Source organism: Natrix helvetica, assembly GCF_964273705.1.
Source record: "Natrix helvetica genome assembly, chromosome: Z".
NCBI classification, from domain to species: Eukaryota; Metazoa; Chordata; class Lepidosauria; order Squamata; family Natricidae; genus Natrix; species Natrix helvetica.
In genome coordinates this window covers 123,398,814-123,414,871 of record NC_138554.1, presented here as the reverse complement: position 1 = coordinate 123,414,871, position 16,058 = coordinate 123,398,814, and the positions used below count along the sequence as shown (strand labels likewise).

General features: G+C 40.4%; 1 protein-coding gene across 12 annotated transcripts in view; it reads left to right on the top strand.

Annotated features, from left to right (window-relative positions):
* The window catches only part of PARD3 (par-3 family cell polarity regulator), a 648,562-nt gene that overhangs the window by 424,119 nt on the left and 208,385 nt on the right, over nucleotides 1–16,058 (top strand). For all 12 annotated transcript variants that reach the window (XM_081971096.1, XM_081971094.1, XM_081971102.1 and 9 more), the window contains 2 exons: nucleotides 3,968–4,156; nucleotides 5,769–5,939. In XM_081971096.1, the coding sequence (XP_081827222.1) occupies nucleotides 3,968–4,156; nucleotides 5,769–5,939 (360 nt within the window). The remainder of the gene's footprint in view (nucleotides 1–3,967; nucleotides 4,157–5,768; nucleotides 5,940–16,058) is intronic.

The following is a 16,058-nucleotide window of genomic DNA, read 5'->3' as shown; positions in this document are numbered from 1 at the left end:
ATAGAGAAACATTTCTAGAAGGCAAATTTGCCCTATAACAAGCTAGCCAGTAAAAAGTTGTGTAAGTACAACATGGATTGTCAGACTGGTGTCCATTACCTCAGGCAAAAATGACAGATGCGGCATGGACATGCTATTTTCACCTTCTGACTGACATTTCCTGTGTATCAATACGTATTTCAGCTGCTGGAAGGGCTACCAAGCAAGAATGGAGGAAAGATAATAATACAACAAGGCATAGGAAGCAAAAGTAATGTGGAGTGAATGTGGAAATGTGTGGGCTATCTTTGGTGTGAGCTGGGGGATAAGACATCCAAAATTCACCCCTATATTCCAGGGCTGTGGGTATCAATGGTATATTTTAATTTAAGACTGAGAAGTCACCTATACAGCTTTATCACTCACCAAATTTTATTGAAAATTATATACTTGAACAGCTTCATTCAGCTGAGTGACTTTTTCTTAGAACAGCAGTTCTAAGTAGAGTATTGTGAAGTTACTACCTGTAATTGTTTCAGATGTGGTATGATACTATTCTTGAGGGAGCTGAATCGTGTTTTCAGTCATTGCACTAAATAAATTGATGGAGATGTTTTATTTTATTTCTGTTGATAAAACAAGATGCAATAAATTTCTTCTGCAGTTCATTAAATCGCCAAAATTGTATCAACCTGTTTTGATTGACACACTGAAGGTTTTAATTTAAAGCATCAAGATCAAATGGAAGTTATTGCAAAAAGTTATGGTGTAATCTTTTAACTGCTACGTTACAAATGCCACATTTCACAATTTTGGTGGTGCTTAACTTATTTTTTAAACAATCTTAAATATGAGAAAGTAGCTCCTGGCCTCATTATTATTTTTATTTCTTTAAATAGACTTCCCTTTCCCTTCCCCACCCTTTCCCCCTCTCTCTCCCCTCTCCCTTCTTCCTCTCCCCTCCCCTTCCATCTCATTCAGTCCAAATGTAATTTGCAACTGGGATTTATGGCAGTCACAGTCCAACCTATTCTTGAAGATGTAAGTTTGGAGAAAGTTACTGTAATAAGGTTCTGAGATTCACCTCTGAAAACTTTTGGAGTATCAAGAAAGCAAATATAGCCCCCATTTCTAGTAGTTTAAAGCTGCTTTATAGTGCTCTATATTTTAAAATAGTTTTAAACATAATTCTGTTGTTTTCCATCTCAAGTTCCCTTTCAATAAAATTCAATAAATTATACAGCAAGTATTTAAAACAAATAAATAAATATTGAATGCCAATTCAATTATCAACTTTGACAACAGGTATAATTACTCTCCAGTATGTTGACTATCTGCTCAAAGTCAGATATTGGCAGAATATAAATTTAGTAATTTTTAATTTTAACTCTTACTTTTTTTTTTTGCTTTAAATAAATAGCTAAGTGTGTTTTTGCAACATTTATGTTTTAGGCCATTGTAATTCTGTAATTTTGATGCAACTGTATTCTCTATGGCTCAAATTTTTGTAAAGCACCACATATGTTGTGCCTTAGCTTTTTCCCATATCTATGTTACCTATGGTACAGAATTATATCATTGAATGGTATCTTGAAATTCCCGCCTACAGCTACACATTGCCAATGTTAATATAATTACTGTAAGTACTGTTTTGTTCCATGAAAAGAAAACAGAAAATTCTACTATGTTTTAGACTTTTAGGTCCGATTCTCAAATAGTACTTATACTTTTCAATCATTCCTGCTATAATTGACTTTAAAAATAAATAAATAACAGCCTTTTCCAAATGAATGTGAGGAATTGCTTTCACTTTCAAAGACTTTCCTTCTCTGTATAAAAGAAAAAAACGAAACAAGCAACTACGGATAGTTCTGGTGTAATGTGAGGGGGCGGTGGGGAAAAGATGACTTCTTTTCTGCGTTTGAATCATGTAGCAAGAAACAGAATGAAAATATCATAAGGGAAGTCGGACCTTTGCTATGGGTAACCCAAACCATTAAGTTATCCAGGGGAAGTGCCATCACATCTTGTTTCGGGATGACTTCCTGGTGACCTGGATCCTCGACGCAAAGGAATCCTTTTTGTTCTTAGGTGAATTTGAAAACAGCACTGTGGATCAGTGGTATATGTAAATACATCCCATCAGTTTTAGGTGGCATTTGGGGCTTTAACAGGAGGATAATCTGGGACATGAAAGCAATTCTGTACATGAATTAAGCATATTTGCTGCATCGTTTCTGCAGAAACACTAAATAAACAATCAAACAAACAAATAAATAAATAAATAAATAAATAAATAGTCACTATAATGAATTAATTATGGTTTGTTCATTCTCTGATTTAAGGACCATAACATTATGTCATATAAAAATCCTCCTCCTGTCTTCTAGAGGTCCTTTAATATTTTAAAATATTAGCTCTGCCAAACTCAGAAATTCTTCCCTCCAAAACGTTGTGCAATTATTATTGCTTATTATATTTCTGTTTTTAAAAATAATATATTAAGTCCCTGGACCTGAATATTTAATATATTAATATTTTCTTCTGTTTTGTTTAAAATCATAGTTTAAACTTAGGTCAAATCATAGATTTAGGAAGATAATTTATTTAATAATTGAATTTATTGATGCACAATTTGGGGCAGGATGCAGAAAATCTCCTTTGAAGGAAAATTTTTAAAAAAGCTGTGTGATTTGGTTTACTACTGCCTCCGACCCACCCTTCCCCAAATATCTTTCCTGTCTGCACTTGTGTGTGTTCCTATAATCAAGCAGATGACATAAAGAGGCAATACAAAGGAATGTATTGACCCTTAACACTTAACAAAGTAGTGTTTTGCTTTAGTGGGAAAAATCATTTTTTTCCTTAAGATTTATTTTTGCAAGCAGAGAGTGCAGAAGGGAATTCTCTAGTTCTGATTTTAAATGTGGATCCACTGTTGAATTGAGTCATCATTTTCTCTCGATGTTAGCAAAGAAAACACATCACACACAGTAGAAAAACGTCTCTTGAAAAGAAGACACGTATAAGTTTCTTAAATAAATACATAGATATTATCTAGCGACACTTTAATGGCTACATCTGCAGAGTTTCCTTGTTAAGGCAGCGAATCATTGCTCACCAGTCTTACCTCGCTCAAAAGCAAATGTATTCACAACATGACAATATGTAGAGTGTGAGAGTGCTTAATGTTTAAAATACAGTAGCAAAACGGCATATATCTTATCTTTGTCGCTGTATGTTTGGCGCCTCTGTCTGTAGGTAGTATTCGGAAGGGTGGATATCTCTTATTATTTATTTGGATCTAAGGCAGCATACTAAAGGAACAAAGGTAGAGTGTGTGAAAAGAGAACAGTTGTGAAAAGAGAGTAGACAAAAGAAAATTATACTGGCAGTAGTAGTATTGCATAGAATTTTTCTGGTGCTTACAGTAAAAGGACTTGCTGTTACCTGACTGTATTTTAGGTGGTTTTTTTCTGTCACTTCTTTGAATAATATTAATAGTCCTAACTGAAAAATAAAAACTGCACAAATGACTAATTGGTATTTATCCATTTGCTTGCTCTTTGTAATTTTCTTGCTGCTTAGAAAACATAGATATTCAAATGCCACTATTTCAAAGGGCAAATGAACTTGCAGAACTTTAGGCTTAATGCATCCAATAATAGTTTCCTGTTCGGAAAGTTGTATTTTGTAATAATCCAGAAAGCACCACGTTTAAATCCATGTGCATATATTCTCTTTCTCTCATACACACAGCCATTTTTCCCCTTCTGTTTTTATACACGCAGACTGCCACATCTGGTTCTAGGAATTATTTGACGGTGCTGGCAGATGTACCATTATTACAAATTTCCCTACAGAATATTAATAGATATTACAGTAGTAGTATTGTATTTTTCAAAATATTATATAGTTGTAGTGAAGAATAATTGCAAACAAGATTTTTTTAAAGAAAAAAAATACCATGTTGATTTTTTCTTAACAGCAACCTGAAGAAGAGGATCTTGTTCTTACCGCTGATGGCACCAGAGAATTTCTCACTTTTGAGGTTCCACTTAATGATTCTGGGTCAGCTGGACTTGGTGTCAGTGTGAAAGGTAACCGGTCAAAAGAGAATCATGCAGACCTTGGCATCTTTGTGAAGTCCATTATTAATGGCGGAGCAGCTTCTAAGGCAAGTATATTTCAGACATGTCAGATAATGTTCCATAATCCAGCATCTCTTAGGCAAACCACTATTGATTTCCTGTTATTCATCATTACTTCCTCCATTTCCCAGTTTTACATTTGAATAATTAGTATGATGATTCAGCAAATGCTATCTCCACTTTGGATGTCCAAATAAAATATCATATAGTTTAGATTTGTAATATGTCCAATATACAGTATGCTTTTGCTAAAGCAAAACACTAAGGCAGGGGTGTCAAACCCGTAGTGTCATGTTGTCGCCACGTGACGTATCATTACTTTTTTCCTCTTCGCTAAAATGGGGGTGAGGGTGGCTAGTGCATGATGCATCTAGCCCAAGGTCCACCAGTTTGACACCCCTACATTAAGGGTTTTGATTCAACAAGGTTTAATATAATGGGTGATTCCAGTCAGTGTGTAATGGTATGTGGGAAAAGGCAGTTAGGGGAATGATGTCTAAGAAACAGATAAGAGAAAGCAAAATAGGAAGGGCAAGAGATTCAGAAGAGATCCTCTCTAGTAGTTTGGGCTATGAAAAAGATGGAGGGAGAATCCTGTTTTGATCAATCTGATTGATTTCACCCTTATGATGTAGACGGACAGGAAATAAAATGGTATAAACATTTTCAACAATGTTTGAAAATGTTATGCTCAACATAAACAATTCTACTTTTTGTAAAGCTACATTAATAGAAGTATTTCAAGAGATTCTGTCAGCATCTCCTTTTTACGGTGTCTATCTTCCACAGGGGTGTCAAACTGACGGCCCATGGGCTGGATGCGTCACACACAGGCCCACCCCAGTTCCACAAATGGAAAAAATGGCACAAAAGTCATGTGACAGCAATGTGGCGCCACGAGTTTGACACCTTTGGTCTACTAAGATCACTTTTGATCTTTATCTCAAGGCAAAAGGGGCCAAGAAAAGAAAGAAATGTGATGAACTGATTTCATTTCACATGTCAAATTTGTATTTATAATCTGTGAAATCATAAATAATTATTCCTAGCATATCTTCTTTTTTTGTTGTTATAGGAGATTATTTGCATCTAAAGGTCATAAAATCAGGTGTGATTCACTAAACACTTTGTTTAACAAGGGAAATTTGGATCACAATTGTCAGAAGTCTTCTATATTAGGAGATCATCAATTATTGGAGATGCAATAAGAACAATGTTTACTAAAACATATGTTTTTGTAATGTTCCAAAGTTCATGTGATATTTTTGAACATAGACATTATTTTGAACTACATGTGTACTACATGGAAACTGACAGCTGTACAATGGAAGTTGATTCATGGTGTCTTTACTTTTTGCTAAGAAATTAATTCTGGAAAGATAAATTTATTATCCCAATTACCCAGTGAATTGAATACCTGATATTACTTGTAATTTAGGAATGAATACATGCAATATATGCACTCTATTTGGATGTATGATAAAAACATGGTAATCTAACTTTTATATAAAATTGCTCCCCCCTTACACACATACACATGCATTAAAAATCATAATTTATGTTTTTTACTGTTCTGTTTGGTTAAATTAATGAAGCCAGAAAAAACTTTAATAACTCAGTTTTCTTTTTACTTGTTAGGATGGAAGACTCCGAGTGAATGATCAATTAATAGCAGTAAACGGAGAATCATTATTGGGAAAGACAAACCAAGATGCCATGGAAACTTTGCGTAGATCCATGTCCACAGAGGGAAATAAACGTGGAATGATTCAACTGATTGTTGCAAGACGAGTAAGCAAAGGCAATGAGGTAAGAAACAGTGTGATTCTAGCAAAATATCACAGGAAGAAGTATATCCCCCATTAATAGGAAATAAAAGTGTTTAGCCATGCCAGAAATGAATGCATTGTTGTTGGTATCTCCAAAAGAAAAGGAATATAACATCACTTCTATCACATTGTCATGGGCTACTATAGTACAGGGTAATGTAAATAACAAGAAGGGAGGGGCTGCATTCCAGAGGACAAAGAGACAGCAAAGTTTAGATAGTTTGGTTGGGAGGAAGAGGATCAAGGCAATGATCAAGCCCTCAGAAGTTCTGAGTATATCTTTGCTTCAGTTTGGCAAGATTTCTTTCTATAAATGAGGAACAAAAAGGGAACTACTTAGTCTACAAGTCCTTCTTGTATCTGACAGCTAGTCTAAGGAATACACAGTTTTGACTGGGAAAGTATGATGGATTAGAGAACATGGAGCATTTTATAAATTTATGTTTTATGAGAATATTTAGAAACATTAAAATTAGTCAAGTCTAAATAATAGAAGAGTGGCGCTTAAGCACTTAGTGAAAGATTTAGAAGACTATACTCAAAGAAAGTTTGTCTAAAATAAGATGGAACCAGCAGATGAGACTATCAATTTCAATAGTTTTGCTGTTTTCCCCTCATAATTCAAGAACTGCAGTCCAGAAATACAGTGTTTGATATTTTACCCCTTCAAAGGTTTTGAATACATCTTCTGTAAAAATGAAGTGGATTTCATATTATATTTCAGCATAGGTAAAAAGATCCTTTGATGTTTTAATTCAGGTTTCATCACCTCCAGCAACATGAACGAAGTTAGCAGATTATGATATTAATCATCAAAACATAGAGATATTTTACAAAAATACAGTTCTGCTAGCTAAAGAGCAGAATCCAGGATATATTGTTAAACCACATTTTAAGGTTTTTTAAAAGAAAATTAATGGCATGGTTTTGCAAATATGATACAACAGAAATGTTAGCTTTTTATATGTAATATTTTATATTAAACTATTACACTTGAATAGTGTAAAAATTAGGGCATATAAATATATATGCCTAGACTGTAAGTTCTCCAAACCCTCTTATTATTATAGATAACAAGAGCAATAGTTGCACATTATAGTGTAAGATTACCTAATTTCACTGTATACTTCCACAATAATAAACATTTCTATTATTGTATTTTGTATGCTGATGAAGATACATATACTACCCCGTTTCCCCGAAAATAAGACCTCCCCGGATAATAAGCCAAATTGGGCTTTTGAGCGCATGCGCTAAAATAAGCTCTCCCCAAAAATATTGCAACACAACAGCTGCCATGCGGTGACCACGCTTGCTGCCTCCTGCACCTCAAAAATAATAGGACCTCCCTGAAAATAAAGCCAAGTGCTTATTTCAGGAGTCAAAAGAAAATAAGTCTGCATCTTATTTCGGGAAAACACGTCCTGAATTAATCTGTGTGTAGTTTAATGCATTTTCTCAAGGCCAGTTCACGATATTTTACTACTAGTAGAAAATCAATAAATAGCAAAGAAATTATCAAGATTTGGCAGAACTGCTCACAAATGTTTGTTCAAAACTGATTACAATAGTGTTTTACAAACTAAGTTTTGTCCAGAGTTACCCTGAAACAAGATGGCAGCCAATACATTTTATTTTATTTTTTATAAAAATGTTTGTGCCCTTTCATAAAACCAAAAAATCTAGGGCTCAGCCTTTTTCAGTCTCAGAAGGTTTTCAGTGAAGAAGGTTCCATTTCATTTAAGGCATATGAATAAAATATTTGAGACCTGAATTGTAGCAATAGAAAATCTGCTTTATGCTAGTCTGCATTATTAAGAGAGAAGCAATATCTTTTCTCGAGGCATCAAAACATATTTTTTTTCTGAAAAATCCCAGATATCATATCATTGTTGAAATTATTATTTATGCTGATTGAGATGCTACTAGTTTGTGTTAGTGTTAGAAAATAATGAGTCTTAGCAAGGTTGTACAACCTTAACACGAAAGATTATGTTACACTTGCTCACACACACATTCTGAATCCCAAATGCTGTAATGCTGGTCTTGAATCATGAAGGAAATTTGCAGTCATGCAACTAGAGATGGAACTCTGTTTTGAAAAACTTATCTAGTTCTTGCGAAACTAAAAATTCTATTTTCTGTGTTTAACCGAGTAGCTACTTTTTTTTTTATAGTAATTATATTACTGATATTACTGAATCTGAGATTTAAATCGGAATGTGTGTGATAAATATTATGATAAAAGGAGAAAAACTCTTGAAGGAGGAACATAGATCTTTTCTATATTGTATTTTTTTTTTTAAAAAAAAAGTCTTTCTAATTATGAAGAGAATGCCAAAGAAAATTAATCTTCTGTAAATCATTAATTTCATTTAGGGCTGCATTTCGGTTGTGTTTGACCTCAGAGGGCCAGGGTGGGCATGGCCAGGGCTGGCTGTGGCCATGGTGGCATGGCCAGCTTGACGTCACTCATCGGGGGGATGGCACCTTTGGTGGCCAAGTGCTAAGGCAGGACTTCCCTGAGACTCTCCCTTACTCTCATTATAATCACCTTCCTTCCTTCCTTCCCTTCTTTTTCCTTCTCTATTCCTTCCCCTTTTTTTCTTCCTTTCCATCTTTACTTCTTTTAGTTTATTTTCCCTTTCACTTTCTCCTTTCCTGTTCCTTCTTGCATCAAATACATTTCTCTTTTTGTTTTGTTTTTAGTTTGTTTTGATAGCCCTCTGCCAATGAAAATGGAGCTTGTGGGGGCTAAGCGCGGCCCCCATGAGCTCCGTTTTTGCTGGCACGCCCTGTGGGCCAGTTCTAAGCACCCGCATCCAGCACATGGGCCTTGAGTTGAGTTGACACCCCTGCCCTAAACGAATGAATGAAGGTTGATGGTGTTTCAAATGGCTCTTTGTTTCACTGTTTGTTGTTTTGTCTTATTGCTTGTACCTCATGCATTCATTTGAGATGTCCTAGCTTTGATTCTGAAAATCCAAATGAGATTAGTTAAATGGCATCCAGAATGACCATTTCTGATTTCTATTCTACATTTTCTTTCACAACTTATTTATTTGTCAATGTTTATGGATTTCAACTGCTAACCATTAGACAAATGCTAATTAAAATGAATCTAATAGAAAATCTTAATTTTTCCAGGAACGTATTTTCTCATATTTTATTAATAGAAGCTCCTGGCAAGGATATTGTTGAAGTGTCTTTGGCTGCTTAACTATCCCTTTAGTATTTTTTTTTTCAGATAAGGAAACTAGTTTCAGGCGGAACAGGCATTATTTATCAAGTACCCTACATTTTAAAGCAGATTTTTCTTACCTGGATGATAAAAGAGCACAGAATGAAGTCCTGTTTCATTTTTAAAGTATGGCATTGCCTATATAAGGACCAAAGAATAGTTCTCTGTTGTGAATAGCAAGCTTGTACCAGTCTGGCATAATTAAGTGGCATTCAAGTGGCTGAGAATGCAGCTGTGATTGAGGCTGTATTGGTTGCTAGCTCTCATGGCTTGAAAAGAACAGAAGGCAGCAGCACTTAAAGTAGACTCTTAGATGCTTCAATAAAATAATGATGAATGTATAAGCTTTATAAGTAAGAAATCCATGTTTTAAGATATCAAAACACTTAGAAATTCCATATAAATGAAAGTCTGTTTCATAAGATTTGGTTCATAAATTTAATATAAAAAATTAAGAGTAGTTTTACTCTGGACCACTTATAAAGCTAAGAAGATGAGATAGTCAATTTGGAATGAGTAGATGGTCAGCAATGCAAGGAACTGCCCAACTGCAAGTCCCAGAGGGATGCATTGGAGAAACTTTTCTGAATTTTTTTCTCTATAGCCACTGCCAGAGTTGTCTTTATTACTAAGTTAATTTTATCTGTGACAGTTTCTTTTTCACAACAGACTTGGTCCTGTTCTTTGGAAAGAGTTATTATGCTAATAGGTAGACAAACAGCCCAAAACATATGATGTCCTTGGTGCATTGGTTGGTTTTTTTGCAGATGTTTCATTACCAAACTAAGTAACACTATCAGAGCTAAGGTGATGCATTGATGATATTACCTATTTTGGTAATGAAAAATCTGCGAGAATATCACCAAGCTCAGAGAATGCCAAGGACCCCACAGTTCAACTCTGAACTATAAATATTCTCTTCTGTTGATAGCCCAAAGCCTTTCCATGATTTTCTTATAACATTATTTGGGTTGGAAGAATAATGTGATACTGCCACATTCTTATTAACAGCTTTTTAAAAATAGAAAAGGTTCCACATATATTTCTCAGTATTACTTTGTTGTTGTTAGTTGCAAAGTCGTGTCCGACCCATCGCAACCCCATGGACAATGTTCCTCCAGGCCTTCCTGTCCTCTACCATTTTCTGGAGTCCATTTAAGCTCATGTCTACTGCTTCAGTGACTCCATCCAGCCACCTCATTCTCTGTCATCCCCTTCTTCTTTTGCCCTCCATCTTTCCCATCATTAGGCTCTTCTCCAGTGAGTCCTTCCTTCTCATTAGGTGGCCAAAGTACTTGAGTTTCATCTTCAGGATCTGGCCTTCTAAAGAGCAGTCAGGGTTGAACTCCTCTGGGACTTATTGGTTTGGATCAATTTGCAGTCCAGGAGACTCACAAGAGTCTTTACAATTCAAAGGCCTCAATTATTTGGCGCTCAGCCTTTTTTTCAATAGTACTTAAAATACTATAAATTGCAGAAATATTTGAAACATGTGCTAAGAGACATAACTATATTGATTAACTGATATCAAGGGAAGAGTCGCAACTCCAGATAGTACCTACAGAACCCCCAAACTAATATTTTAGAATACTAAAAATATTCTAAAATTAAAAATATTTTTAGAGTGTTGCCATATACCTGATTTTATAACCTTTTGGCCCTTTATGAGAGTTCTTAGGAGTGTGAAGTAATGTAAAATTGGACCATCTCCTCTGGACAAAGGAAAGCTTTACTTTAACCTGAAGAATAGTGGGGAAGAACGAGGCTGGACACAGCTGAGGAAACTTCCAACTATTTATTTAACACACAGCAAACAGGCAGTACAGGAGAGAAGCGAGCGTCCCTCTGCTTGACAGCTATTTATACAAGAGCTGTCAAGCAGAGAGACCAACCGGGAAGCGAGAACAGCCCGCCTTCAGCCAAGCCGCGCCTGATTGGCTAAGACGCGGCTTGGCTGTTGCTAGCCGTCAGCGAGGGAATCCCCGGTCGTAAGTCGAGGAAGAAAAGGAAATACAACACTATCACTAACACTAAGACTATCACCCTATCACCCCACAGGAGGCACCCACTGTGGAGTGATAGCTCCATCTGCCTGGCCCTGTAGGGACGGTGGTCGTCGGACACCGCCCCTCCAGGCCATCCTCGCAGAACCCAAGCCATCACCTGGGAGAGAGTGGGGTCGGCCCGGGACGCTGCAGCCACCTCGCTCGAAGAGAGCGGCAAGGCCAGGTCCGCGATGGCCAAAACAGACAGGCACGGCACAGTCTGTGGATTGGGCACAGGCAAGGGGCAGCGGCTGAGGGCATCAGCGTGCCCCAAATGCTTCCCAGGGCGGTAGACCAAGGCGTACGAGTAGGCCACCAGGAACTCCACCCAACGGGTCATGCGGGGAGACAGGATGGGAGAGGTCGGATGGTCACCGGCCAGAAGCCCAAGGAGTGGCTTGTGGTCAGTGTAAAGCGTGAAATGCTGTCCGTAAAGGTACTCGTGGAACTTTTTAATCCCGGACACAGCAGCCAGAGCCTCCTTGTCGATCTGGCTGTAGTTCCTCTCCGCCCGAGAGAGTGTCCGCGAATAAAAAGCTATGGGGGCTTCCGAGCCGTTGGGAAGGACATGGCTCAGGACAGCCCCCAAACCCACGGGGGAGGCGTCACAGGCTAGAGTCAGGGGCATCCTGTCACTGTATTGGACTAGGACTGCCTCTGACGTCAGCATGTCTTTGACAGCCGCGAACGCATGCGCTTCGTGGCTGCCCCAGCGCCAGGCCGTGGATCGGTCGAGCAGCCGATGCAGCGGCTCGGCTAGTGACGCCTTGTGCGGCAAAAATGGCGCGTAAAAGTTCAAGAGCCCTAGGAACGACTGCAGCTCTGCCTTGGAGGCGGGGGCGGGGGTGTTCCTAATGGCTGCGACTTTGGCAGGGGTGGGGTGGATTCCATGGGCGTCTATGGAGAAACCCAGGAAGTCCACTTTGGGCACAGCAAACGAACATTTGCTGCCCTTTAATTTAAGACCCGCGCCCCTAAAACGGTCGAGGACCTTCCCTAACATTTCGAGGAGCCCTGAGCGGCTGGAAGCCGCGATCAGGACATCGTCGAAATAGGGTACCACGCCTGGGAGCCCATGGAGCAGCCGCTCCATGAGGCTCTGGAAGATTCCCGGGGCAACAGAAACACCGAATTGGAGGCGGCGACAGCGGAAAGCCCCTCGGTGGGTGACGATGGTTTGCGCAGCCGCCGCATCATCATCCACCGGGAGCTGCTGGTAGGCCTGCGCCAAATCCAGTTTCGCGAAAATACAGCCCTGCCCCAAGGAGCGGAGCAGGTGCTGTACCACAGGGACGGGATAAGGGTTTGCCTGGAGGGCCAGGTTGATGGTCGACTTAAAGTCGGCGCAGAGACGAATGGAGCCATCGGCTTTGACGGGGACCACTATGGGGGTCTCCCATCGTGAGTAGTCAACAGGCTCCAGCACGCCCTGCGCCAGTAAACGGTCGATCTCCGCGTCAACCTTGGCCCTCAAGGCAAAAGGCACCCTGCGGGCCTTCAGCCTAATGGGGGCAACCTGGGGATCTAGGTTAAGAGAGATGGGGGTGCCCTTGTACAACCCCAGCTGTCCGTCAAACACGTCCGCGTAGGCGGCGATGATGGCAGCCACGTCAGGGGGCATGTCTGACAGGGAATGCACCCCATGAACGGACAAGCCCAGGGCAGGGAACCAGTCAAGGCCCAATAATGCGGGGAGGGGCTTCTCAACAACCAATACGGGGAGACACCCAGAAAAGTCCCCGTATTCTACCCTCACAGTATAGCAACCCAGGGTTGGGATAAGTGTCCCCTGGTAGTCCCTTAGGGCCACGGTGCTGGAGGCAAGCTGGCGTTTTAAAACGCCAGGGCAAATAACATTAAAGTCTGCCCAGGACAGTATGGAGCAGGACGATCCCGAGTCCACCTCCATCACACACGGAGCCCCCTCGATGAGGACTGTTGCCTTGATCCTGTCAGCACCTGCGGAGGCTTGATAGACCACCTCAGCAGGGGCGGCCGCTGGTCCTGGCTCGACGGCGAAACAGTTGGCTCTCGTGCGCTGCTGGCGGCGAGGCTGCTGCGGTCCCGGAGTCGTCTGCTGGCCGGCGGAGCCCTGGAGAGGGTGCTGAGGCAACGCAGCCTGGCAGACCTGGGCCAGGTGCTCCTTCTTGGAACACCGGCGGCAGATGGACGCCTTGAACGGACAGGCTGACCGGTCGTGGCTGCCCCCTCAGCCGAGGCAGGCAGTCGCGGGTTGGCGAGGAAGTTGCGATGTACGGCGCCTTTGCAGCGCTGCCAGACGGGCCACGAGCTCTTCCTCCTCATCAGCGGGGCTTGGCAGGGGCACCAACTCGTCAATGAGGCAGGTGCGGCCAGGTTGATACGGCGGCTGTCAGCGGACCATCTCCGCGGTGGATTGATCGGACAATTCAGCTGCCCGTGCCTCCGCGACAGCTTCAGCCAGGGTGACCTCCGGCCGAGCTAGGAGGCGCCTCTTTAGCCTAGGATCCTTGACCCCGCAGACGAACTGTTCCACCAGGGAATCGTCGAGGTCCAGGAACTCACATGGGATAGCCGTGGTCCTCAGAGACTGGAGGAACTGGCTCACATCCTCATGAGGCTTTTGCACGCACTGGCGAAAAGCGTAGCGCCGTGCTATTTTTGATGGCGTTGGTGCGTAGCGGCTTCGCAACTTGGTCATCATGGTATCCCAGTCAAGGGAATGGACTGGCAGAGGCACGGCTAACGCCCTGGTGGCGTTAAACATCGGGGATCCACAGCAGCTGAGGAAAAAACTGCACTTTTCCTCTATCGGAATGTTTCGCTTCCCATTCGCAATGAGGAAGCACTCAAAACACTCCAGGAAACCGGCCCAGGCTTCGCCGGCTGTCCCAAAGGGAGCGAATGGGGGTAACGAGGCCATGATAGCTCGAAGTTTTGTGCAGCTGAAAACTCGAGTGGCTCGTTCGCGGTGGTCGATTCCGTCGGTGTCCGCGGCCTCAGAGCGATCCCACCTTCGTCGCCAGTGAAGAATAGTGGGGAAGAACGAGGCTGGACACAGCTGAGGAAACTTCCAACTATTTATTTAACACACAGCAAACAGGCAGTACAGGAGAGAAGCGAGCGTCCCTCTGCTTGACAGCTATTTATACAAGAGCTGTCAAGCAGAGAGACCAACCGGGAAGCGAGAACAGCCCACCTTTAGCCCAGCCACGCCTGATTGGCTAAGACGCGGCTTGGCTGTTGCTAGCCATCAGCGAGGGAATCCCCGGTCGTAAGTCGAGGAAGAAAAGGAAATACAACATAACCTTAAAATGTTGAGTAATTAATTATTTTTTGAAGTCTGTGATTATTGAACAAGATTATGTGACAGCACATAAAGGGATGTAGTGGCTCAGTGACTAAGATGCTGAGCTTGTCGATCAGAAAAGTCGGCAGTTTGGCAGTTAGAATCCCTAGCACCACTTAATGGAGTGAGCTCCCATTACTTATCCTTGCTTCTGCCAACCTAGCAGTTCAAAAGCATGTAAAATATAAGTAGAAAAATAGGGACCACTTTTGGTGGGAAGGTAACAGTGCTCCGTGCACTTTCGGCATTTAGTCATGCCAACCACATGACCACGGAGATGTCTTTGGACAGTACTGGCTCTTCAGCTTTGAAATGGAGATGAGCACTGCCCCTTGGAGTCTAGCATGTATGTGCGAGGGGAACCTTTACCTTTACATTATGTGATGGCATTCAGCTGGGCAAGAACAAAGAACGTAAGAGGTTTTAGTTAAGTTCTGGTACAAACCATAGACCAGGAGACTAAACATTTTCTTTTGATATTTATGCAATATTGAATTTATTATAAAAACGTACAGATTTTCCTTTTCTCCTCTATTTTAATTGTCCATTTTTTCTAACAATAAAGTATTTCCATGTCTTTTTCTATTTGTACTTTTCTATCATACCATTGGTTTTGAGATTCTTTACATTTTCCTGAGTCTGTTGGATCAAATTCATTATTCCTCCTCTCTGTTCAAATAGTACGAACAACTTTTAAATCCTTTTTTCCCACAAAGAAATCTGTGCAGATTTTAGCAAGGTATATTTAATATTAGTTTGCAGTAAATTCAGAATTAAATTAAAGCAGAGTTTCTTTCAATGGTTAGAAAATGCATCTTCATAGATTTTCCCCCCTACTTGGGCTAAGCTGATGTTTTTGAGATAAGTTCTCAACTGACTCGCCTTCTGCCGTAGGTAATACTTTGGTTTTCAGCATGCTGAGAGCTATGAATATATGATAGCTTACAAGGAAAGGTGTCTCATAAAAAGTTCAGTAACATTGCCCAAATATATAAAGTTACAGAGTGAGGAGAAAAGAGAAGGAGAGAAGGAGAAGAAAGAGGGGGAAGGGAGAGAGAGAGGAGATAGTACACACACACACACACACACACAAACTTCCCTTCTGCCCACCCTCTCCCTCTCCTTTTCTCTCCCTCTCCCTCTTTCCCTTTCTTTAAGTAAACCTCAGAAAAGAAGCGATAAAAGTGTTTCTTAAAAAGTTTAATATATTTTTGTGCTTCCTTCATAAAATGTTTTTGTTTATAAAAAAATCATTATATCTTCAGTTAAATATTTGTGTGGCTGACAGTTGATGTCTTGCTTTGAATCTGGCTTTTTATTCACTAATTACTGTAGATATTGAATAGTATATTTTCCCATTAAAGTGGGACCACATTTGCGGACTCATTTGTAAACCAGAGTAATTTAAAAAATAATGCTTTTGTTTATCTTATTTATGCTGTATGGATACAGCATAAAGCTTGCCTGTAAATATCTTTATTGGAT